We start from the raw sequence: 26,735 nt of genomic DNA on the forward strand, positions 1-26,735 counted from the left end.
AAAGAATTTCAGTGATTAAATAGAATGGTATGTGTTCCAAAATTTCAGAGCACTGACTCTGGCTGTACTTCTACCCTAGATTTTAGTCCTCAATATTGAGTGCTTTGTATTTTATTTTATTTGCTATTAAAGCAGCATGCAAACAGAAACATCATCATTTTTATTCTGAATTCAGATTTCTAAACGACCTTAGCTTAGTTATCCACATTTCTTATGGAGCACAAAGCCAGAAAACAAACCTCAAAGAATGATTTCTGTGAATGAAACAGCACAAGATGATTTCTAACAAGATATCATCTAAAACATTTTATAGTATAAATTTAAAGGCGCCATTGAAAGTTTGCTTTTCAAAATAATCCTAACAGAACCAAAGAGTTCCTCCAGATCAGTGGACTGAAGTAACTCTACGCTAATATGGCATCATCTAGATCAAACTGTTCTAAATCAAGATAATGACCTGTTTCTGTGAGTTCTTATAACAGATCTCATCATCATAAAACCTAAAACACACTGGCCTGATAAAACCTAAAACACACTGGCCTGATACCTTACCTGAAACAATGGCACATCCTGGGACAGGAACTTGGCCAAATTAACATCCAGCAAAGCCCGAAGCAACAACACACTTTCATTTTCAGTTGGGTACTTCAGTTTTAGGTTCCCTGCTGCTGTCAGGACAGATTTCACTGCACGCATCCCATAATCGTAGTGGTGCTGAGATGACAACTGCTCCGAGCACAAACGGTAAGTGGCAACAATTTTCTGGGCAAGACTGTGCATAATAAAATATAACACCTAGAGTGAAAATATCTCACCATGCATGGAAAATGATTCACCTTCCTCTATACACAAAGAATCTGCAGTGAGTCTAAGACACAGCAGCTGACGAGATGGCTCAAGACACCTGGGAAGCAAGACTGTCACCAGAGGACACAAGGAAAAATGATGCACCACAGCTTTGGTCACCATGAAGAGACTAATTTATTTTTTCTGACTCCAATCATTTATAGTTCTCAAAAGGTGCCAGTGGATTGGAAGGTGAACGTGCCACCTCTCCAACGACACTGGACAAACTACCAGTCTATCAAATTTCTCCGCCTCTATGAAAGAATGCAAAACAATAGGTTGTTTACAGAAAGTTGCGTGAGAAAGTTCTCTACAAGAATGTAAATTCAGAAGGCTTTAGAAAATCCTAAGAAATCAGGGTGACACAAGACTGTAGATGATGCGATGCTACAGAATGTGTGCATCATCTAGGAATTCTGTATGATATTTTGATACATTTTCCAAATGATTCTGTGTAGAAGTGCACATCTGGCAACATGAGGTGGAAAATGAGAATTGACAAGAAAGCAGGAAATTAAAAAGTACTTTCTAGAGAAACAAAACATGGACAGCTTTCTGTATTTGCCTCAAACACACACATGTGCCTTATAGAGGAATGAAATATATCAGACTCAACTAAGGTAGAAAATTCAGCATGTCTTACCTCTTAGAGTCCAGAAATCCCATTGAATAAAGTGAAATTTCCCCAATCAAGGCATAATCTGGGACCATCATGGCAACTGTTCGGAACAGTGCCTGTAAGGAAAAAAGTAAGATACCAACTTTTGACTGTGGAATATTGTAATAAATTGTGCCTGTTTTGTAAGAATAACATCTCTCCATAAATTCATGAATGCAGAGAATTCATGAATCATCTGAAATCTATGAGACTGCTTTAGAATACTGTTCTATTCTGATCTTGTCAAGAGATTCAAGAGGTCTGTGCTAAGAACTGCAGTAACAAATGCTTAGAAAGAGTCAATTCTAAAGAACTAAATAGAGGAAAAGGGAGGTGACATTAATCTCCCTTTCATAACAGACAATCCAGCACATGGTGTGGTTAATGCTTTGTACAAGATCATGCAAAGTATTGTGGCAATGTCAGAAAAAGAACCAGGACCCTACCAGTCTCTCCATAGTGTCTCACCAACTCACAAAGTTATAATAAATTTAAATTGGGATTTGGATCACCAAACCATTGTAAACCCAGAGAATTTCCAATGAGGGAGAGCACAGTTAAAGCTGTAAACTGGTATCAATATGAATAGACTGACACCCTTCTTCTCTTTACTAAAGCTTGGTGAAAAGCACAGCAGGATACATTTGAATAGGTTATCAGTGCTAGTTTTAGCTGGGGAAGAGTTACATTGTTCCACAGTAGCGGCTGAGGCTGTGTTTTGGATTTGTACTGGAAACAGTGTTGATAATTCAGGGATGTTTTAGGTATTGCTAAGCAGAGTTCACACAGTCAAGGCATTTTCTGCTCCTCACCCCCACACCAGCCAGGAGAATGGGTGCAGAAGGAGTTGGGAGGGGACACAGCCTGGACAGCTGACCCAAGGGATATTCCAGAGCACATGGGGTCATTATCAGCTGAAGTAGCAAGGGAGGCTATGTTCAGAGTGATGGCATTTTTCTTCCTTAAGCTAAGCAAGCATTAGACATCAGTTTATTATTCAGTTGATGATTTTTTTTTTATTATTATAGACAAGAAGTCACAAATTCAGTTTAATTTCTACAAGAAAGCAGGATTTCAGATTACCTTCAGATTATCAGGCAACTCTGCCCGTCCAGCATAGCCAGGATTCATCGTAATAAACACAGCACATGTGGGATTAAGAGAGATCTCTGTCCCTTCAAAGATGAATTTTTTGAGTTTGCGAATTATAGCTTGCTGGATGCTAAGTATTTGCTGGGCAACTACAGATAATACTTCAACCTAATACAGACAGAACAGATTGGAAAACATAAGACTCTTGGAGAACCAATATAAAATGGTTTTGTTTACATAGTTTGATGACTGTATTTGAATTCCTCCAGGGAAAAATTGCCCTGAGCCTATGTATTAGCTGTCTATTGAGGGGATCCTATGAAAGTTAGTGCCACTATTCTCTACTCAACTAACAGAGACTGATCAACAGAGGCTTCTCAAAGCTTCCTCAGGGAAATAAGGTGTGCCTGAATGTAGACATATAAGTTAGTTGGACAGGGACTCCCTCTGGAGGTCTCTAAAAGCACTTTCCCTTCAAGTGAGTTCACGCTCTCCAGAAAAACTGATTCACTCAATGCCCAAAATTGAGGGTAAATAATAGAAAAGGCTTGCTGGTTGTTTGAAAGTATCAAAGGAACAGAATATTGGAAAAGAAATGCTAATGCTTGAATTCACTAGAAAACAAGCTGCAGCTGAAAAACAGAAAAAATAAGGAGTTAAAGATACTAATACATACAAAATATAATTTAATGAAATTTACACATTTGCTAGTATGTACTTAAATGGAATTTCATCAAAGTAAAGATAAAACTTATCCAAAGTCGTTAGTGACCACATTAAACAAAACCAAAAAGAACAGAGTAAGATCAAGGGGAGAATTAGCTGTGTCAGTTTACACAGCTTGATAATCAAGTCACTCAGTGACACTCAGCTCTAGTCATTACAGGAATCCCTCCACTGGGATTTCTCTGTCCTGTGCTGAACTCAGACAAATGCAACTCCACACCTGTAGTTTGATTTCTCAAGAAGACAAGAACATTTCTTTCCCATCAAATGAGTGGCACATACAAAAGAAAAAAATTGTAAAGGAACTTTTTTTTTCCAGTTAAATTGACCCAGAACACAACACTTCTGCAACACAGCACAGGTAGGCATGTGCTTCTAGAGCAGGCAGCTGAGTGCCTATTTCTGCATCACTAATTATCAAAACAAAGAGGCCTCACCACAAGTAAAAGCAGAAAATTGGCAATAATGTTGTCATGTCTAAATCTAAAACTTCTTGTGCCTTAAATTGAAGCTTTCTCATTTTATTTGTCTGAGTTAAAACATTACCTCAATTCTATTGAACTCATCAAAGCAGGCCCAGGCCCCAGCTTGTGCCAGCCCCTTAAAGAACTTGCCCATTGCCTTGTAATCGAGGCCATCGGAGCAATTAAAGACAACACACTACAACAAAAACACAGAGAACATTTCTCAGTATTACCACAAAGCCCACTATAAAATCGTTAGCATCTAAAATGGGAAGGGATTATAGTTGCTAATTTTGGATCAGAAAATCAGGGTGCCATATAGACACAGTCCTAAATGGGAGTTTGCTACCAGCTATTCCTGTGAATAGTTGGTACCACAGAATCATTAGGCTGGGAAGGACCTTTAAGATGTTCAAGTCCACCTGTAAATGAATAGCTACAAAATAAGCAGCACTTGCTTAAGAATGGCATTTTAATATCTAGATATCCATACACAAACATTGGAAAGTAAAAAAAGGGAGTTTTGGTACCTGCTTAGCTATAGCTTTTGCTAGATCTTTTGTTGTTTCTGTTTTGCCAGTCCCAGCAGGCCCTTCTGGAGCACCACCAAGATTTAATTTCAAGGCACCCATTAATGTCCTAAATTATTAAAAACACAGGCATTAGAAATAACAATTTTTAATGTCAGATTGTTTCTGAATGGATTGATACATATTTTCCTATACAGGCTCTCCTGAAAACAATTCACTTGATTCTCTACTGACCTCACAGCTTGCCCTAAAAACCCAGTATTGTCTCATAAGTGATTCCTAATAGTGGAAGGACACATTAGGCCACTTGGCATAAAAGGAATGTCAAGGCTTTTATTACATGCATCCACGTTGTATACAAGCAAATGAACAGTGCCATGAGCAAAATGGTAGAGTCTGCAAAAGCACACATTTCCCTCAAGTGGCCCTTGAACAGGCAAGAGTTTGAAGCTGGCTTTATAAATTCAGTCCATCTTTAGAAATGGATGAGAAAGCATAAAGATTGTTTCAAAAACCTGAGAATCACGTTGCTTTTCAAGTGAACATCCTACTAAAATGAGATCCCTGTTAATACTTTAGTGATCTGATTATTTTACAAAACCCTCATTCAAAGGTTTTGACTCATGTATTGAGGGCTCACCAGAAGTGAAATATGAAATGCCTTTGAATATTTTAACCTTGAGGACTGAAGTATTTCCATTACAACCTCTTGCAAGCCAGTGGAGGAATAGGAAGCTATCTGCATTCAAGTATCTGTGAAGGGATTTTTAATGACCTCATTTATCTTACAGGCAGGCATACCCAAACTGTGTGTCTTACTTCAGATAAATTAATTGACCAGTGCTACTGTAGAATTCTTTGCAGTTCCAAAAGCACCTTCTTGGATACAGTAGAATCTATTACTCTACAGCTCTAGAAGGCTATATATTGTAAATATTTTTGCCGTATTTGGGCAAAATCTACAAGAAAATGTTAGCTGCTGAGGTTCCTCCTATTATTAACTAGAACAAATGACAGTAAACACAGATCAATCCAAAAAAAGAAAACATTATTCCCAGACAGTATGTCCTTACCTATAACATCGATCTGTCAGTGGGGTTATAACCAGACGTTGGGAATTACCCAGATACTCATAACCATATTTCATTTCTGTCGTGATCATTTGCACTACCACATCATTCTCTGCCCAGTAGTATCTCAGCTGAGAAATCCACTGGAAGTCATTCAGATCTGTGACTTTGTCTTCAACCAATTTTGAGACCACGTCACGAGCTGCAGAGGTAAGACACAGATTGTTTAAAAAATCTAGACACTTCTGCTATGGTAGTTTACTTAAAAGAACTTATAATTAAAGTAACATTTACTTAGAGCTGTGTAAGAGTAATTTAACATTTAAAGGCAGGTTTTCATGTTAGAGAGAGGAATTTGCAATTGTTTTGCATAGGGAATCAGTTTAATTGTAACTAGATTCCAGTGTCTGTTCTAAGTAGATGGGAGACCCTTGTGCAGTACTGAGCAATCCTCATTTGCCCAAAGAGCTGAGCAATAACTCTGTAAAGGCTGATTCAAGTGAAAGGAAGCATTTTAGGTGCCTCTCTCCAACAGTCCACCCAGCTACTGACAGCAGCACTGCCCCAGATGTCCCAGGGGTAGCAGCAGCAGCACATTACCGTGCACGTCGATGACAATGAGAGCTCCAAGGGTCAGCCGGGCTCCACTGGACAGCTTTCCTCTCACTAACTCAACTATGTCCCTGATCTGTATATTGCTCTTCTCCAAGAAATCCTGTCACAGAAACAAACACAGGCATTAATGGGATGCTGTAGCCAGCAGTTCCTAGGATCCTGTGGGTGCAATCATTGGAGACAGCCCCTCTAACTGAACACATTAATGTTAGTCTGGGCACTACACAAACAATTTAAATTCTCTTTGGTATACTGGCATTTTATTTTAATATGAACAATTCAGAAATATTTATGGCCTGAAAGAAGGCTTATTAGCAGAAGGCTTATCTTTCTTTCTAATGGAAGTGACAAAACTCTACAATGGGAGAGAAACAGATATTCTTTGTTTAGCTTCCCCCACACAAGAAAGGATGGGCATAAAGGACAAAGTCCATTAGCAACATGGTTTAGTTGGCTCTACTTTAAACAGGTGTTGGACTACATCATGTCTAGAGGTCCCTTATATTCTGTGATTCCTTCTAATCACAGAAGGAATTCTATTCTGTAATCACTGTTCTGTGATTCCTTCTAATTTTTCTTCAGCTATGGATTATTCAGGATACTTGCTCTGAAAGTAATAAACATTTTAGTTCTGTCTGGATATATTGAATAAGATCTTCAATTGCAGTTAAACAATAAAGCTAAGATATTCAGTAAGGATACAGAAACCAAAAGCCATTATTAAAATGTAGTTTTTGATGTAAAGTTTATTAATACTTTTCTATTTCAACATTTAAAAAGCAGCCCAAACATTCTGCTGACAGAATTAATCTCCAAATAAATCCTCATCCACCCAGCTTAAATAGGATCACAGAAAAGCCCATTGAATTAAACAGAAATTATTTCCACTACTTGAGCAGGTGTTTGAGTAAAGCCTCAGGGAAATGATAGTTAAAACTGCTGTAGTGACAGAGGCACTATGAACAAGTAAGAAAAGTTTCTTGCATGAAATAACAAGTTTGGCTGCTGCACCTTCCTCACCAGGAGAGTCAAGCAATAACCAGAGAAATCATTGGTGACCTTATGGCACTCTACAGCTCCCTGAAAGGAGGTTGGAGCCTGTGCCAGCGGAAGTTTAGATTGAATATTAGGAAGAATTTCTGCACAGAAAGAATGATTAGACATTGGAAGGGGCTGCCCAGGGAGGTGATGGAGTCACTGTCCCTGGAGGTGTTGAAGGAGACTGGACATGGCACTCAGTGCCAGGGTCTGGTTGACAAGCTGTTGTTGGGTCATGGGTTGAACTCGATGGGCTCAGAAGTCTTTTCCAACATCATTGATTCTGTGATTCTCTGAAATAACTGCACCCATCTGTAAAGAGAGATTTCTGCCTGCATGTTTCTCTGAGGCTTCCTATGTAGAGACAGGAATTAGAAATAAAAATACATAGTGCTTAACAATGGTCTGTCACTTTTTGTTTGGCACTTTAATTCACACCAGTATCACTCATAAATATAGTAATACAATTTCCTTCAGTGGGATTTCTCCTGACACACACCAAAGCAAATGGGAACAAACCTCTGCTATGACCCAATGCAAAAGGAAAAACAAAATAAAGCACTGCATGAGTAAATTGCCATATCTTGTTGAGGATCTTCTTTGCTAGAAGGAGCTTTTAAGTAATTAATCAGAGTCCACACCTAGAAATAGAAAGCTAGAAGAAAATCTTACTTGTAAAGCTTTTTTCCTTATAGCCTCAGACACTTCTTCTGTCCAGTAAATGGATGAAACGCAAATAACTGCCTGTCCAGGCCACTGAAGTACCCACTCTTTCCGAGAAACCTTAAACCAAAAGATCAATTTCAGACACAAGAAGTCATATAAACACATTAGATTATGGTACTGAGAACAATTACTTTCCTCAAATGTCTTTTGTCTCATGCTGTAAATAAATGAGAATCAGCATCTAAAGCTTTAATACTTTTTCTTCCTGAAACTTCAGAACTAAAACTTCAGATTGGTACTATTGAACAAGAAGAGCTGGATTCCACTTAGCTTCAAATATGTTTCCTTGGTTAAGAATTTGAGCAACCTATTCATGTATATTTGTTTGTGAAATATAACTTATACCATAGTTCAGGAGTAATTACCTGGCTATATCCTTTTATGCCATCTTGAAGAACTTGTCTTACACTGGCCAACATCATTTCTTCTACTTGCAGAAGCCATTTTTCTACCATGCCCTTCAGGAAAGAAAAACAGTTAAGAGTAAATACATATTTCCTGATTGTATTCTTCTTCAACGACAAATTATTTGAAATATGTTAGGCTTAAATATGCTTTCTTCAGATCTGGGTGTTGTAAATAAAAGGAATAAAGGCTGAAATTACCCAAAATATGACTGGTAATACTGTAGTTTACACTGCGTGAAGGCAGGTATATAAAGCTAACTCTAAAGACAACCCAGCTAAAGAAACAGCTGGATATGTTTCATATAAGCTTAAACAAAAAACACAGATTGTATCATCAACTAAGCCTGCTCATTTTAACCCAGGGCATGCTTGTTCCTACAGGATTAAGGGAAAAGAGTATCTGTAACTCACAACATGCCTCACCTTTCACAGGAATTTACTGCAAAACTGGTATGTCTTACCTTACTCCTTTTAGTAGGAAATCCTTTTTATTCTAGAATACCAGTCTGCACTCCCACTTCCTAAACTCCTTTCATGATGTGATCCTAAATGGTTTAAACCTAATTCCCTCAAAAACATGCACTTTATGCAATGTATTATATATTAATCTAACTTCATATAGTAAAATTAAAAAACAATTTACATTTGCTCTCATTGGATAGATTTTATCTATGAAAGGAACTGTTTCTTTCTCTGAACTGATCATGCCTATGATCTCCAGATCTTCTGTGAACTCCAGTTTAGCAATTCCTTCAAAACACTTCTTTAAATGTGGTTGTACTCGAAGTGGATCCTTTGTTTCAGACAGTATTTCAAGCAGCTCATCATTAGACAGGAAAAAGAATCTGCCAGAAAAATACAATTACTTTCCAATAATGAAAATTTCCATTAATAATCTACTCATACAATTGGTTTTATTGTTGCTTAAGATACTAGTGTATCAGAGAGGAAATTATTATCTCAAATCCCTTTCCTTAAGCAATTTTTAACATTATAAAACTCATCATATCTGTTTTTTTCAGAATTTCAATGTGATCATCTTTTTATGCAAAGGAAGAATAAGGGCTCTCAAACTCAGGCAGGGAAGACCAGATGGCTCCAGCCAGGCATTAAGTACCCTGTAAAAACCCTGAATCCTGCTCCTCTTGATCATGAACGACTCCCACGCATCACACACCTCTAAAGAGGGTGTGGCAGGGACTTAATTGCATATCAGCCATGGGAAGGCTCCTTCAAAAATACCTTGTAAGTAATAATGCCTTTCCAATCCAAGTTTACATTGTGATGGACAGACTGTGCCTCCCCATCCCGCCCTGTTCTGGCATTTCACAACTGAGGAATATGAGTTATGTCTGTTGATGAGAAGAGCTTTTCATTTTTTGCTGCATAGGACTGTGTCCCACATATGTTTATAAAATTAGACTTCTAAGTTCAGTAGAAATGGTTTGAAAGAGCTTACAGCTTCTTGTTTCTAACTTAGGCCTGTTTAACTAATTTACCTTGGGAAAAATAATCTTTTTGACTCCAAGTAAGTATTCAGCCCCTTCTGAATGTCCTCTAAGAGAATATTTGCTTCCTGAAGTCTGTCTAACATCTTGGGTTGTTCAGTTGCTACAAGTACCTTTGTGTCTTTCACCTTTGTAAAAACAAACACATGGCAGAAACTGCTAAAAACTGCAATAAGTTTTACATTAAAATTGTTAGCATCAATCACATATACTGCAGGAGGCTAAAATGCTGTAATTCTTCTCTGTAGTGTGCTTTCATGGTATTAAATATATTTGCATTATTTGATAGTTTTGCTTTTCAGACTGTCAATTTTACCAACTTGAAATTCATAGACATTAATGAAGGAAATATCAACAAATAAGATCTTTGGCACTTGCTCCTGTGTCTTGAGCTTGCTACATTGTTTTCCACTCACAAATAATTTCTATCAGAGACACAGCACACAACAATTATTCCCTGTCCTGTCTTTCTGATAACAGACCTCTTCAGAGGGTTCTATTTCAGTACAGGCCTCATCATTCAGAGAGTCTGAGCTGTTGGACAGGTCTCAACTCCTGCTTAGTTACACTGATTATTTCAACACCTTTACCATACAACCACACACTCCCAGCGTTTTTGACAAACATCTCAGCTCACACCACCACTGTCTGGCCTCTTACTCAACTTCTTATTTACAGGAATTGAACAGGTTACCAAATTGCACTTCCTATCCCTAATATCTTAACCTGACACATTACTGTGACAGTTCACTAAATTTTTGAAAAACCATGCTGTCACATATTAGAGAATAATCACATGAAAAAAATCAATTTAGTTGCTCCAAAAGTGTGTACACCTTGTAAGTCTAATGCCAACTCTCACTGTATCCAGACAAAGCTTTGTACCTTGTCAGTGAAGATGTAACCACATCCTGAAAGCACAAATCATTCATCTTTCTACCTAATTCTGACCATTTAGCCATAAGAAAGTTTAAAAATTTAGAATTAATTTTCCTTGAGCTGTGATTCACCCTTTAACACCCAGCCTTTACAGAAATCTCAATGTAATAATGATGTAATCTACAATTTTACTGCAAGACTAGAATCCATTGGACTTTAGTAAAGGATTTTCCAGTTCATTGATACCAATACCAACTGCAGAAAAGAACAGTATATGCACATGATATTAATAATCATGTTACAATGTGGGCATAAAAATGCAGAATACATGAAATGTTAGCACTTACCACTTCTGTCATAATGTTTTTCCAGTATGAATCCACAGTCTTAAACTTTCTGCCCTCTTCAGGCATTTGAGCTATAATGTCTTCCGAACTAAAAATTGGTTCCAAATACAACCACGTTGCCTGACATTTTAACCAGCTATCTATAATATCTTGCATTAAGCACAGTTTATCTCTCCAAGCCTGCAATGAAAACATTTAGTAGTTAAGCAAAATTACAACAAGGAAAAATCAAAAAAGTGGAATATGTGTTCTTAGTTAACAACTCTTTAATGTCTTATCATGTCAAAATACCCTGAAGCACTTGAGGAAAGCTTATTACGAGACATGCAAGCTCAGTCAAACTGGCTTTTCCTTACCACACATTCAGCTTCTATTGGTTTGATGAAGGGAGAGCCACACACTGTCTGAGTCTTAACAATGTGATCATCCAACAAAAGCTGGATGTCATCCACCGCCGACAGGATGCTGGTGTCCTGTAAACAAATCACATTTTGGTAAGTCAAATGGCAGTCACTTTATTTCACCACTCATCCTGTTTGCCCCCACTCTATCATATGAAGACATCAGATGGAATCTCTTCTGTACACCTCTGTTTCAAAGGTCCAGACAGAGACTGTTTTGTGATAGGAAGCTGGTGCCTTCTGACTTCATCTTTTGCACCGTGACTCTTCTTTCTTCTGGGCAAGTTAAAATTTCGCTACTGTCCAGCTTTCCATACAATACTGGGGAAGTCCTCAGGCTCACAGATTTGTTGGGATGAGTATGTGAGATCCCAAGCTCTCCAGATACTAAAGTCCACATAAAAGGAGTTATAATAATGGAGACATTTGCCTGACTGTGGGCTAAGATACAACTTTCCATTGCACCACAAAGAATCATCAGCAACATCCCTCTAATATTTCTCAATTGGTATTCAGAATCAAAGCAATTATTTTCAGATATATATATATTGATTTGGTGTTTACTTACAGTATCCCTGTACTTGGCCAAACCGAAGTGCACGTTGACCCACTCTGATTTCATTTTCTCTATTGATTTCTCTAAGGAATATTCCTTACTTGCAGCTGCTCCAACAGGTTCTATTCTAAATTGAAATGAAACATATCTTTGAAATGTTTTGTTAACATAGCTGAAGAGCAAGAAAAAAAAAGCAGTTGTAGGTAGAAAAAGCAGTTGCCTATCAGACTACCTTTCATAATAATTTCTTAATAATATCATAGATTCTTTCTTCAAGGAATATTTTTCCACTTTCAGTTTCACCAAGTTAGAGATATTGACATTAATTGGAAGACAAATACAGACAGAAAATTCTGAATGAGCAAATTAAGTGATTTAGGAATACAACTGGATTTTTATGCCTCTGTGCTACAAGAACAACTGACAGTTCACACCTTGATAAATATAGTTGATTTTACAGCAAGTTCTAACAGCACACAAAGCCCCAAAAGAACTAATATTTGGTATCTGAGCTATGAAATACAATGTCTAAAAAATGAGATGAGATTAAACTTACTGTTCAATAAATTTTGAAAGTCCACAGTCCAACATGTACTTAAGGTTAGTGTTTTCATCCGGTTTGATCTCACATCCTACAATTTCACCAATCTGAAAATAAAGTAATAAATAAATCTGTTATCAAGATGCCTTTTTGTAAAATACTTTCAAACGGCAAGCAACAAATTCCAACAAAGTATTAGTGCAACGCCCTAATTTGCTTTTCTGCCATAAATTATGAATTTAAAGAAGCTTCTGCTTGTGGCGTTACAAATTACAAAACTGGATCCATTATGTCACAGGATAAAAGATATTGGACTGTCAATTTCTATGGCAGAATATTTCCACAGTCAAAGCAGAGTTTAAAGTACCTGCTCCCAGTGTCTCTCCTTCATTCCATGATTGCAGGCAATGGACAGGACAGGAAGATGCTGTTTAAATTTATCAAGCTTGAATTTCATGGATTCTGCCATGCGCCTGGGCACCGGCACATCTGGGAAGCTCTTACTGAGCTTGTACATGGTCCTCCACATATTCCCAACCTCTTCATTAATTTCATCAGCATTCAATTGCTGAAGAGGTCCTGAATACAACAGCATAAAAAAAGCACAGCAGGCACTTCAGCACAAGGAGATTCCCAGGGTGGTTTCATTACAGCTAATTTTCATCACCGTCCTCTAACTGGAAATTGTGTTACAGAAAATTATCTTAATGCAAAATCCAAGTCAGTAACTCTATTTCACACTGCTTAACAGCATTTAATCCTTCAAATTATTTTCTCATGACTAATCAAACCTCTCAGCTTCTACTTAAGTAACTGCAAATGACACATTTCTTCAAATGAACATCAAAGCCTCACCATTCATCCATTCCTCAGATTTGGTATGGAAAGCATATGCTGTTACCCAAAGCTGCTCAAAAGGTTCTTTGGTTGCAATTATAGATTGCAAGAGAGGAAATTGACTCTTCTCCTTCCCAAGCAAATCTTCTTCATAATTAATACCCTTTAAGGGGAAAAAAGAAAAGTATATTATTCCCATCAAAAATTCCTACTGTTGTTTAACTTCTAAACAGACAACTGAACACAATTGTTTGACATGCCTTAAAGCCAGATGGATCTGTTGATATAGGCCTGTGGATTTTAGGTGCATAAAGTAATGGTGTTCTTGAAAATTCCCCCGGTTCTTTCATGGAATCATAGAAGTCTTTTCCAAACTAAAAAGACCAAGTCCAATGGATAACCCAGCATTTGTGGGTATCTTTTACTACTCAAATAAATTTTAAAATCCAAATCCATTTTAGAATAAGATAATGTACCATGGAATTATGTGAAAACAAGGCTCACAAGTTTCCAATCCACATTGAAATCTAAATGTAAGCCCCTCAGTTAGAAAGGCTTGTAGGATTTTTTTTTAAACTCATGATTAGGTTTTTTCTTTTACAGAATTATCTGGGAGCTCCCACCAAAACAGATGTTAATTGCTATGTTTGTTCATGGTAAGACATTGTCTTCATCCAAAAGATTTTACGGTAAAAATCAATGTGCAAAGATTTAGATTTTAAAAAAGTATTGTCTTCTTCATTTTACAGGTAGGGAGGTGAAGCACAGAGAAATTCTTTCTGAAATTTAGACACTGAATTCAGATTGAGTCCCGAGTCTGTGCTTTTATAATGCTAACAGGCCTTTCATAAAATATGTAATCATTCAATATGAGCTGCAGGCAGAAAAAATATAAAGATCCATATTCCAAGACAGTATTTAAATTCACTGAGCTAATTGTCATGACATTTAAATTGTGTGGCTACACCTCTCATTGCAATCATGTATTAAGAAACTTAGGCTTAATTAGTTGTTCTGATCTACCTATAACAGCATATCCGTGCTGTAAACTCACACTAATTAAATATACTAGATGCATTTAAATCAGATTAATAGTGTTGGTGTGTAGGACTACCAGTTTATTTAAATTCTAAACTCAATTAATTGGTTGCATTTTTCCTTTTGAGTGGAACTTAATTATCTTGACCCTTATGGCTCCATATATGGAGAAATCTCATTGTCTGACTGTGATTTAGAAGATTAATTAAGCCTCACAATGCCTGTGAGATCTCTCAAAGACAACCCTTCTCATTTCCCAGCAGAGTCACAGCTGAGACAAACTGTTCAACTTAGGATGATACAGTAAATTGGATGGAGAGCCCTGAATAGAATCTAGAAATCTTGGTCTTTAGTTTGTTTCTTAGTATTTGAAATTCCTGTTATGTGTTAAAATGTATATTTAATGCCTATCAGTATTAAATAGAAATTATACAAACAGTTGAAAAACATTTGGGTTTAATTAGAGAACAAGCAGAGGAACTGAAAACACAGCTCCAGTGCACAAACCATGATTCAGGGAAAATGCCAGCTCACATACATTCTGCCTCTGCCAACTCTGCAGGAGGAATTGTTTTCTCTGGATAGCATCTTGGTACTACTGACTGCTTGGAAACACCGAAATTCATTACTGCAATTTAAAAACTCCCTGAAATATTTTTTCCCAAAATTTGCTCTTCAACTCAGTAGTTGGGACAAATCAGCATATAGGCACACAAAGATATTTGCCACATCTTGGTGAATTTGGAAATTTTAAAGCCATCTTAACAATATATGGCCAGAACCCTGAAAAAAAAAAAATCAGGGCAGGAACCCAACTTTTGCTCATCCAGCACATTGTAACCCACTACATACTCAATTAATAAATACTAACCTCAAATTCTGCTAGTGCACTATCTATATTCTTATTTAACTTTTCAAAACTCTCAGTATTCTTCCTCAATTCTTCTGCGGTCACGATATCTCCCCGCTTCTTGTAGCTTTCTACTTCTTTATGATAGCCTTCAAGAATTTTCTTAAACTGAGAACACCTAAGATAAAGATAGCTAAGGTAATGTGATGTTGTGTTTCATTCCTTTTCAGGTTTCAATTATTTTATTAATTACAACAGGCACTGTACATGAAATCTGATCTCAATGCTAGTGTAAACACAGATGCCAGTGCAAGCTCACTAATCACTTATGTCAATACTATGCAGTTCACAGGATTAGAATTCAAGGCTCATTTTCAAACCTCACAATTTATTTACTTTACGTATATTTGCTACCTCTACTACCTGGAGAAAATAAAGGAAGATTGAAAACAATTTAACAGACCTATGTGTACTGCTGTACTAATCAATATAACAACATAAAATTATTAATATGAAATATTCATATATGAAATATGAAATATTCTGGACCAATTCTACATTCCTCCTTTCAGATCTATTTAAGTGTAAGGATACTCATCAATAGTATTTTTCAGAAATCTCCATAATACTATAAGTTAAATTTCTTCCTTACTTTCTCAGGTTCCTTCTAAGTTTTCCCTCTTTGAAATTATCTCCCTTCTACTCATACTGAGATTTTTCTTTTCTCTAAAAATACCCAGTGAAAAAAAATTACTTAACACATACCTTTCAAACAATGCCCTCTCCACCTGAATCCTCCTCTCAGTCAACACATTTTTACTGCTTTCAAATATTTTCCTAATCTCATCAGGCCAATGGAAAACTGCACTGTTCAGGTTTATGTCCTCATCTAAAATAAAAAATACAGTCACCTTTAAGAAAACGCCTTTTAACTAATAATTTAATAGAATGGTTATTATATAATAGAATGGCTACTAACAAGCAAAATAGTTAAACTATGTTTAGGAATAAGCAAAGAAACTGGTGGATGGATTATCTTTACTGCAAAGAAACTCTTCCCTACAAGAAGTCTGATTGACAGCAAAACTGTAAAATCAAGTTAAGAATGTGAAATTATCTAAACAAGATGTTAGCTAGGCAGAGACAGTTAGTAAGAACAGGTATTCCAGAATATCAATTCCATTCAACTACACACAGAGAGACCACTCCTAACTAAATGTATATTATACCTACATAAGATGAATAAATGTTTGAAGTCTGATTGACAGCAAAACTGTAAAATCAAGTTAAGAATGTGAAATTATCTAAATAAGATGTTACCAGTCCAAAATGTAACAGAAAATTGTCTTGGCTTCCATAGGCATCCTAATTTTTATCATAAATGAAGTCTAATAAACATGACATATCCTTGTTATTTCTAGCATCGCCTGATCCAAGAATGTATTCTGCTTAAGGGAACAGTATCATCCTGACACTAAAGTAGGTTTGCATTCATTTAACTGCCCTTCCTTTTTAGGTGCAGCAAATAAAAGATTGCATCTGTGAATTACATTTTTGCTTTGAATTAAAATGCAAACTAAAAGTAACTTCTACAGATGTATCTTCAGTCTCAGAGAACAGCCTTTATATTAACTAAGAACAGCAAACCATGACAGCAAAACAACTAAAGGCCTGTTCTGATCTAATCCTCAGCTGCAGAGATGCAAGTTCTCACACTTTCTACATGCTGTCATAGAGCCTTTGGCACGTGGCTTTTATGTGGAGAATTTTTATTTAATAACAGAGAGGTGTAACATAATTTGGCCAGATTATATAACATTATCTGATAATACCTAAAACATATTAAAAAGCTCTGCCTATGCTGTGTCCCATTCCCCTACCATTCCTTGCTGCTCTGGTACATTTTGGCCTCTATTGAATTCTTTTTATTTCCCTTCTGTCTCTTTTGGAACTTTCCATTAGCACCCTAGAAGATGCTACATTTAGGCATGCAAAGCCCATTATCAATATATAAATATTCTCATATGGAAATTTTATATTCTGTACTTAGACATACCTGAGAGATCAGCATAGTCCATGAGGATCTGCAGCCTGTGTGCTGCTTTGTCAAGATCCTTTTTCAGTTTAACAACAGTAACTTCACTGGATTTCTTTAAGAATGCTTCATATTCCACTAGCTGTTCAGTGTTCTGGGGCACCTCACTCATTCTCTTTGCAATAAAGTTAAACTCCTCACAAATTCTTCAACAAAAAGAGAATAGACATATCACTGGGATTGTAAATGAAGAGAGAGGCAAGATCTAGTAAAATTATTTTGTCTTTGAAAAAAAAATATTACATATCTTCATACACTGAACTTTTTTTTTTCCTGTGAGTTCTATCCAAAGTTCCCTGTTCAGCCAGGCTGCCCATCTTGCACTTTAGTCTGGTGAGCACAAAAATCCCCAGCAGATGAATAAAGGTACCTTATCCGCAGATACACAGCATCAATGCAGGCAGACACCAAGAACCATCCATGCAAACAGGTACCTTTGATTTAACTGTCTGTTTTCCATCACTTCAAATTCAATCAATGTGTCTTTGAGATTCTGGGTCCGATTGCAAAGTTCCTCATTCAGCTGTAAAGTATCCAGACAGAACATGGCCAGAGGAACAGTGATATCCATAGAAGCAATCTCTCCTTTCAGTTTTGTGAAGCTGGCAATCTTCTAAGAACAGATTATAATAAATCTTGTTATTTTTCCTGAAAGTCTATAGCTGAAAAATATGACACAACTAATAGTTTCCATCCAACAAACTGGATCATTTATTCTAAACAGAAGTAGGAAAACTCTTTTTTATCTTTCCAGAGACCTGCTCTTATTCACAGATTCCAGGGCTGAAAGCTTTGCACAGTAATGCCATAGTAGGGAAGACCCCAAGCTGCCTAGGGAAGCATTTAGCCATATGCTAACTCAGGGATGCAAAGGAAACAGTAGACAGGGCTGACTGAGGACCAGACATTTAAAAGACAAGCAAGCTGCAGATTGACCAAATACTCTGGGCAGCCTTTCTGCTAAGAAAGAACAACAAAACAGATAGAAGGAGGTTATAAAGAAACCTCCTCCTCCATTTGCACAGCAGCCCTAAAGTAAGGAGCTATGTAAATTGAGCACTCCGTAGTATTCCCAAGGGTAAAATAAGTTATTTGCTCTTGAGGCAATAAGTTAGGAAGTCATGTGTGATGTTTTAGCAGCTGTATGGACATGCTGCACTTGTCAGGAACACATTACCTCAGTTAAAGCATCTAAAGAAGGAACTTTTTCCAAAAATTTTGAGACATCTTGCCGTGATTTGTTGTTCAAAAGATTGCTGTACTTCCTGTACACATTTAAATACCTTAAACACAGAAGACCACAAAAACAAACATAAGTTTCTGATGCACAAAAACAAACATAAGTTTCTGATGCAAAGTTTCTCTAGAGAAATAAACAAATATACTCAAACTGTCTATTTAGTCAAATGGACAGTGCTATGAAACTGAGGGTTTGGAAGGGCAATGGAGTTAGCAGCCAAAACTTACTTCTTTGGACCAAGTATGTTGCTTTCAAAGATCTTTTCAAGTTTGTTTATATACTCCAAAAACAATGACTCATGTGGTTTGACTGTATTAAGAGTGAGATCACCTCTTCGTAATTCTGGAAACAGAAGTTTCTCTACCTAAAAGAAATCATTACAAATACTGTAACAAGACACAAAATAGCAAAGAAAAAGGTATTCTATTACCTATTCACCTACCACATTAAAAAATCCTTATTTGGTAAAAATAGTGCAATGTGAAAAGGCTCTGATCCATAATTAACACTTGGTAACTCACATAGTTTGCTTGAGAAAATAATATGAAAATCAAACCAGTGCTTCAATATAACTTGAATCTGAAAAATATCTTCTATAACCAAAACGTTTGCACAGTTTATGATTCACAATCCTCATCTTTATCTTCTATTTGGCAGTCTTCAGCCTCATTCATAACTTTTTATATTAAAGATAGTTTTTATTAATATTGTGTTTTGTATGCAGCTATAACTTATCCAGCACCTTTGGGAGTTCCTCAGCACTCTGCAGGATCTTCCTGAAGCAATGACTGATTAAATCCCAACATGCTCCCAAAGGCGGCTCAAAGACAATATCAGGCTCTTTCACAAGGAGCTTGATGGTGAGTATCTGAGATAGGAAGAAGTGCACTCCTTGATATGGTTCTTTAAAGTCATTTCCATCCTTAGGGGAAAGAAGGAAAATTTACAGAACAAGGAAGTGGTCTATAGGAATACAAATTTTTAAATTGCTCAAACTCCCCAAATAACATTACTACACAACAACAATGGGATCATCTTCCCTGATATTTATACAAAACCTGATGTTTCAAACAAGATCCTATGGTGTGGACTCCAAAATGAATCTATAAAAGCTAGAATTAAGAAACTGGATTTAAGCCTAATTGCCTTTTCTCTAAAGTAACAGAAGTACATCACTATTATCATACAGAACAAAATTTATTTTTAAAAGTAGTCTATAATATCTATCAGAAATAAATCATAGAATCTAGTTTTAATTGCCTTTAATCGTATGGTCAGTAAGAAGTGCACTACCCCCAAATTGCCTTTACAATAATGGAGTCCTAATCCATGACTAGATTCTTAATGTAGGTGTTATAATAAGTAAAAAAATAACAAAACAAGCAACAAAACAAAACAAATAGAAGAGCTCACCCAAACCAATTCACCAGATGAAACTAAAAAAAAATTTAAAACCCCAGCCATCAGCCACACAATCATCATCCAGATTGAAAGCTTAGTGGCAAGGCTTAGTGCAAGGTCTGATAGTAAATTGCATCAAGTGAGTGACTGAATTGATCCTCTGCAATGCAGTATTTAATCCACCATATTTACTCATTTTGTCTTAGCAAGGTACGTCCTGGGCGATCCTATATTTAAAAAACTCATTTCATCAAAGAAACAACTTTATGGTAGCCAAAACAGTGGTGAGAACTCCCTCGGTGTAATGGTTATTGTTATAATTCTGTGCATTACTTGAAATAATACAGGGCACTCACTGGATATAGACAGGGACACCACACTCATAAATCACCTCTGCAAAGGATTACACAGTGACTGTGCACACTTTTGTCTTCAAAGGGGATTGTTTCTGTGCTTTCAGAGAAATACTGTAACTGGTTAAGTCCAAGAAAATTAAACAAACAAAAAAAAACTAAACTAAAATAAACTAAATCACACTCACTCAAGACTGAGTTTAAATCTGCTATAAACCCTTACTTGTAACCCTAGACCTGCCAAGAGATCGTTCAGGTCAGCGGTTCTTGACCATGCAAAAAATCCAATGAGTATACACAAGCCTTTGAAGGATACAGCCAGTTTTTCATGAAGGCAAGAGCCATCTGGGACATTTTAGCCTTCAAAGAGCACTAGATTTTATGGCTAAATGAATTATCTCCATGTAAGACAGAAAACTATTCATATACCTGACAGCACATACCTTGTGGATCATAAAAAATGCAAGCAGATCTTCTAAGGAGTTAACAACCATCTCACGCAATTGTAGTGACATTAGAGCTGCCACGGAGCTAAAATAGCTTTCAACTTTCTCAGAGGAATCAGAGTCCCTTTCAGGAGCAAAATGAAGCCACATATGTCTCTGATCAATAAAAATAGATGCACAAGTTGGAATCCACCTACAACGAAATAATACAAAGACAAAGTTTTTAAAGGCTCGTTAGTCTTACTTTGCTCCTTGCAACAAAATCTAAACTCAGAAATTACTCAAAGAATGAGTAAAATCCAAAGGGCTAGAAGGGAATTAATAATTAGATATCAAACAAAACTATACCTTCCAGGACTTAGAGGAAACCTGAGTTTTAAAGCTAAGAATGTTTGTTATAATGGAGCACTATGATTAGTTTAAATTAATAGTAATAGACAAAACAATAGTAAATTATATTATTTTATTTATTGTGCAACAATATTCAATTCTTAGCATTAAATGAGAAACAAGATTAGAAAATATCTCAGGCACCAGAATGCAAACACTTTCCATCATGTGTCTCATATATCCTCTTTCTTAAATTGACTGATTTCCCTAATTAAAAAACAAACAAAAAAAAATCCCATCACCATTTTTACAGATATAGACTCCACTCCTCTCATGGTTAGAAACCTTCTGAATTCCAAAGGCTCTGACAGTGTCCCAGTGTTTATTCCTCTGAGGGCTATTCCCCGCTTTGTTTTGGCAGCCTTGTGGCTGGGACTGCTGTCATCTCAGTCTAAGATCTGTTTTAAAAACAGGCCTTGCTGTAAGTCAGACCCTGAGACACTATTTATCTACAGCTACCAGAGCTGGCACTGACTTGTGCTGAAGGATATCACGAGCTTCCACACAGTGCCTTCGAATGAGGTCCTCGAACTCCGCGGGCAGCAGGGGCAGGTGGCCACAGAGCACCTCTGCAGTGCGAACAAACCGGAGGTGGCTGTACCTAGGGAAGGGAAACGCGCAGGAGATCCTTATAAAAGAAACACATTTGTTAAAAAAAAAAATCCATGAAATATAGTCAGGAAGGCCTCAAGTGTATAACAAACACTAAAAATGTAATTTCATTTATAAATATCACTCCATCGCCAAGCTGTCCAACAAGTGCATTTCTGATTGGGTTTTTCTGTCAAAAAACATAAAGGGTTTCACAAATTTTAGTTGTTCTTGCTGTATTTAAAACTCTTAATTCTTTGCTAAAATTGCCTTCTCCTTTTCCTAGATTCAGTAGTGTATCCAGTCATTTAAGTATATGCAGAATGAAACCTACTGCTTCTATTCCGTATTATTAAGTAGCTATCCTGACTACTCTATGGGGAAAGAAATGAAATTTCAGCAGCATGGCATATATCACAGTCTGTAACATACAAGTCTAAATTCCTGCAAATGCTTCTTAAATGCAAAAACAGCTCTCAGAATTACAAATTACCATATTATCTTCCTAAAATAACACATCTCAATTTTCAAGTGTCCCCAGGGCAAATTTCAACTACAAACATTTGAAAGATATTGAGTTTTAAGAGTTAATTTTGTTCGTAACAGCAACCAAGAGGAGAATTCCAAATCACCATTTACTTGAGCACTGGATTTTAATTTAGGCATAGCACCTTTTTAACAAAGGGGATGATCTTTTCACATCATGTAACACATGTGCCTTCAGTAATTGCAGGAAACAATCATTTTATGCTGAAATTCTTAGAGGCTCAAGAAAAAAATACATATTTTGCCACTTTCTATCTAGTGGCTCCCCCAGGATCTCTGTAGCATATGTAGAGAAGTCAGCAGATGCACTCTAACTAAATCATTAAATAAAAACATGCTACATTTCATTAAGGTCCTATGAACAAGCCATCTTACTGAGAAAGCCAAAGCTCTTGCAAAGTGGGCATCATTGAATTCACTATGAACAGATTGCTTTCATTCCAACTTTTTGTTTCTTTGTAAGAGTTGTGCCATGGGACCGGTGCACAGACAACTCTCCGGGGAAAAGGGCGTGGGGAGCTTTGAATAGAGAGTCTCTTCCTCTCAGCTGGATCCAACAAGATATAATCAACTAGAACAAATCATATATATCATGGTTAGACTGCATATGTAGCCCAAATCTACATTCAGAACCACTATATCTTCATAGTTCAGGAAGAAGTAGAATTCTGCACATTTAAAACTAACATAGTCATATAGTTATTTGTATGTTTTTAGCATAAATGACAGCACAATAACCAATTTACAAATTTGACTCTAAAATTATTAAAGGGAAAAGAAAAAGAAAGAATTGGTCCTGATTCTAAAAATAGGAGAGAGTAGAAATAATTTTTCATTAAGTCTCTCCACCTGATGGGATGTAAAGTTTCATAAATAGATATTTGTTGAAAATGCTGAATGCTATATAGCATGATCACAGGTTATTTTCTCTCAGAGACCTACTGTAGTTCTACTGACCTCAAAGGAATTCTCCATGGATGCTAAGAATAGAAGGAGATTTGCTTTCAAAGTGCAGTAAATGTCTACATAGTTGGACTGTTTAGAGATTGTGAGTCTTACCAATGGCTTTCATGAGGCTGATACAATAGTCTTTCCTAATCTCTTCTTTTAAACGTGCCACAAATTTCTCTAGCTCTGGGCTAGGAAGAATGTGAGTTGGAATATGTTTTAAAATTTTATTCACCACTTCCTTATCCTGAGGTGCCAGCATGTCTTCTCGCACTCCATTATATATGTAATGACAGTACCGCTAAAAAATGTATAAAAGATTATGCTTATTGTATGAATTTTGTGACAGACAATTAATTACTACAAAGTATTTTTAGCTTTTCTATCACTTGAGCCTTTTCTGTAATTGAAAGGTGTTTGAATATAATGGATTTTGGGCATCCATCTATGCTCCTTTTAAAGCACTGACGTCTTTACAATACGTCCACCGGTGTTGATGCAAGCACATAGACCACTAGAACTCAGTTCAGCATATTAAATTACGGATCAAAAAAGTACTAGAGAACAACATGAGAGGTTAAGAATTTGGGAAGATACTTAACTTGCAAACTCTTTACAACAAAAATCACAGTAGCTACCAAAAATGAAAAAGGAGTTGACAATATTTAACAGCAGTTTGCTATACAGAGTATTTACATCTCCTACTCCTCATGTACTGCCTGCTTTCCTCAGCTACCTTTTAGTAAACAGTTTCTAGATATCTTGCAGATGATTACTGCTGCTACTTTCACCTTAAAAAGAAATTATATAAATACCTCTAAATCATCACTTGAAGGTAGCTTTTCTCGCTTACTTATCTCCTTCTCATGTAAATCCATGAGAGCAAATTGTTCTTCTGGAGTCAGTGGCTGGTTGTTTGTATAATTTATGACATGCAGTTCTGGTGTGTGAGCAGATACACTCAGTGAAATGCGACTCACACTCTTTAACAAAATACTTTTGAAAAAAACAATACAAGTTTAGTGAATAAAGAAGCAGTAATGTTTAAGAACAGATGACAAGGATTATATAAACCACTTGTGCCAGACTGAGGACAAGTATGACCTATGGAAGTATTTCAATTATTCAATAAAAAAACACTCATTAAAATTGCATAATACAATATAATACTTTAACATAAAGGATGCAAGCATGCAAACCTTACAACTGCCCAGTATCACTCAGACAGGCAGTATTTTATGAGCAGTTCTATCAGAGTCAAACCTACCAGGATTGTTATTTAGGTTGCCCAAGATCATAATGTATTTTCATGTGATTATCTTACTAAAATCTTGTGACTCAAAAGCCAGTTTTGATGCACATACATTTTTTGTAGGGCCTTAACTTCTCATGCTTGGATGCTTAACACAGCATTCAGTAAAAAGATGTATTAAATCACAGCTGAAACCAGATTTACTGTAATAATCCATATCTTTATAACATTACAGTACGTTACCTGTCAGAACTCGAGCGCCGCTTTTTCCTTGCAGCTTTAAATCTCAGTTAAGAAAAATCACATACAGACATGTTTTTCAAATAAGATGTTTCATATTGGTGAAAAACAGAGCTAAGATAATTAATCACATAATGAAATAAGAAAAAAATACAATGTCACAGAGAAGCAGTGCATGTGATTATTTGGAGGGATGAACCTAACTAGTAAATGTGCAACATTTATTGAAGTCATGCATGCATTGGCAAATTTGTCTATATTGACTCTGAGGTGATAAGCTTGTAAGTGTTCATTAGGGATAAGTGATGTTTTCCAGGGATGATGCTTTAGCAGATAAAGAATTAGAGATAACAATGCATAGAACAAGTAAGCCTAAACTTATAAACACATTCAAATATGGATACACAGTGAAGGCTGTGATATCTCTACCATTGAAAAGGACTTTGTTTTTATAATATTTTTTATTTTTAAATCCTGTGCAGTAGGACTGTAGTTATTGGCTATGGAGTCACTTGGGTTTCGGTAGTGATGCTGTTCTTTGAATGGAGCTGCCAAAGTCCATGATGACTCCTGCATCAAAGGAGGATAACGGGTTTTCTTAAGGAAAAGCTGAAATTGGAAAAACAAAAGTGAAAGTTTTACAAAGCACAGTAATTTAAAAAGCCTTCTTAGGGCTAGAACAGGATTAAACATCAATTAGTATAAAAAGCAAATACACAGGTCAGACATGCATTTGACCACCGATCTATTTTTAGATCCCTATGCTCTCCACATGTATAAGGATAATTTTACAGAACACTTCGGTCGTACTCAGACTTTTTTTTTTTGGTATAATCAAGGGTTTTTTTTATAAATAAGAGAACACAGTTTATTATCTAGTTCTTTCTACTCCCCCACATCCCTATCTTGCTTTTTTCTTCTCTTTGTATTTGCTTAGATTTAGAAAATTCCTATTCCTTAGGCCTTCGTTAATGACCTATCTACTTTGAACACTCAGTCCTTGTAATAGGTGAAGAATAGTACCAGTTAACAAATTCAGCTCTCGTCTTTCTCTCTACAAAAGGATTTGTAGTAGACTTCTTTTGTCTGTTCATTCCACGTTTTCTGAGGTGATTTACTGATGAACTTTTCATCAGACCTGATGTCTGAACTTTACCAAGATACCTCACAGGCACATGAGATGCATGTCTCAACACACCCTCAGAGATAAAAGTACAAGAGACACAATCGTGAATATACTTGGAATCATTGGATCATTAAGGCTGGAAAAGACCTCCAAGGCCATCAAGTTCAACCTTTGACTCAGTACCACCACTCCCACTGAACCCCATTGCAAAGAATGGGAATTTGGCAGCACATGGAATGTGTGCATACCCTGACAGCAGGGGAGAGAGCACATACCTCATACAAGTCTGAAGGTGCATCTGAAGCAGAAGCAGGTGATGGCATGCATAGGAATGATAATTTCGGTGACTGTTCTGGACGACTCATATTGCACACAGAATTGTTTTGTGTCTAGACAGAAATGAAAAGCAACTTCAAAGATATTTATGAAATACTCTGTTTCAAAAAAGATTCATGAAGAAGGAACAGTGTCCTCCAGTTTTCATCAAAAATTACATATGGCAACTTTTCAAATGTTAAGGAAACAGCCATTCTTCATGGTGGGTTCCTCAGCAAAACATGTTTTTTGTAGTCATTTTGTAAGACTTCTAAACACCAGTAAATACCAGTTTAAAAATTTATTATTTTTATATCCCTGAAAACTACTTAAAATTAGTTGAATTCTTTAAGTTATACTAAAACTCCACATGGAATTTGTAATGGTATAAACTCTGGCTATTAGAATATTAAATCCTACTAGCCTGCCAAATTGACAGTGAAACAGTCCAAGTTGTGTGAACTGTATTACTGGGGAGGGGTAAAAACCCTCTAGATTTTTTTAATGTCTACAAGGAGCCAATTATACAAGAAGCTATTACCAGGATGCTGCTGGAAGAACAAATTGCTCACAAGTACTCTGCAAAGTGTTGTACAAATGTCAGGATATCTGACATGTTTTAGGATTATGCTTCACCTCTTCAAGGTGACAATACTTTGAGAT

General features: G+C 36.4%; 1 protein-coding gene across 1 annotated transcript in view; it reads right to left on the bottom strand.

Annotated features, from left to right (window-relative positions):
• The window catches only part of DNAH3 (dynein axonemal heavy chain 3), a 51,032-nt gene extending 25,693 nt beyond the window's left edge, over positions 1 to 25,339 (bottom strand). Inside the window, exons 1-31 of the mRNA XM_068206914.1 lie at positions 25,036 to 25,339; positions 24,635 to 24,668; positions 23,955 to 24,135; positions 23,251 to 23,440; positions 22,567 to 22,762; positions 21,530 to 21,655; positions 20,662 to 20,857; positions 19,207 to 19,386; positions 18,692 to 18,828; positions 18,402 to 18,507; positions 17,659 to 17,837; positions 17,186 to 17,370; positions 15,895 to 16,018; positions 15,151 to 15,307; positions 13,260 to 13,404; positions 12,772 to 12,983; positions 12,420 to 12,511; positions 11,876 to 11,990; positions 11,263 to 11,379; positions 10,907 to 11,086; positions 9,672 to 9,808; positions 8,816 to 9,017; positions 8,131 to 8,223; positions 7,712 to 7,822; positions 5,987 to 6,101; positions 5,390 to 5,588; positions 4,317 to 4,425; positions 3,869 to 3,982; positions 2,588 to 2,764; positions 1,490 to 1,581; positions 553 to 772 (exon numbers count right to left, since the gene is read on the bottom strand). Coding sequence (XP_068063015.1) covers positions 553 to 772; positions 1,490 to 1,581; positions 2,588 to 2,764; positions 3,869 to 3,982; positions 4,317 to 4,425; positions 5,390 to 5,588; positions 5,987 to 6,101; positions 7,712 to 7,822; positions 8,131 to 8,223; positions 8,816 to 9,017; positions 9,672 to 9,808; positions 10,907 to 11,086; positions 11,263 to 11,379; positions 11,876 to 11,990; positions 12,420 to 12,511; positions 12,772 to 12,983; positions 13,260 to 13,404; positions 15,151 to 15,307; positions 15,895 to 16,018; positions 17,186 to 17,370; positions 17,659 to 17,837; positions 18,402 to 18,507; positions 18,692 to 18,828; positions 19,207 to 19,386; positions 20,662 to 20,857; positions 21,530 to 21,655; positions 22,567 to 22,762; positions 23,251 to 23,440; positions 23,955 to 24,135; positions 24,635 to 24,668; positions 25,036 to 25,324 — 4,710 coding nt within the window. The 5' untranslated portion in view covers positions 25,325 to 25,339. The remainder of the gene's footprint in view (positions 1 to 552; positions 773 to 1,489; positions 1,582 to 2,587; positions 2,765 to 3,868; positions 3,983 to 4,316; positions 4,426 to 5,389; positions 5,589 to 5,986; positions 6,102 to 7,711; positions 7,823 to 8,130; positions 8,224 to 8,815; positions 9,018 to 9,671; positions 9,809 to 10,906; positions 11,087 to 11,262; positions 11,380 to 11,875; positions 11,991 to 12,419; positions 12,512 to 12,771; positions 12,984 to 13,259; positions 13,405 to 15,150; positions 15,308 to 15,894; positions 16,019 to 17,185; positions 17,371 to 17,658; positions 17,838 to 18,401; positions 18,508 to 18,691; positions 18,829 to 19,206; positions 19,387 to 20,661; positions 20,858 to 21,529; positions 21,656 to 22,566; positions 22,763 to 23,250; positions 23,441 to 23,954; positions 24,136 to 24,634; positions 24,669 to 25,035) is intronic.
• Between the last annotated feature and the right edge of the window lie 1,396 nt (positions 25,340 to 26,735).

This window comes from Anomalospiza imberbis, chromosome 16 (genome assembly GCF_031753505.1).
Source record: "Anomalospiza imberbis isolate Cuckoo-Finch-1a 21T00152 chromosome 16, ASM3175350v1, whole genome shotgun sequence".
NCBI classification, from domain to species: domain Eukaryota; kingdom Metazoa; phylum Chordata; class Aves; order Passeriformes; family Viduidae; genus Anomalospiza; species Anomalospiza imberbis.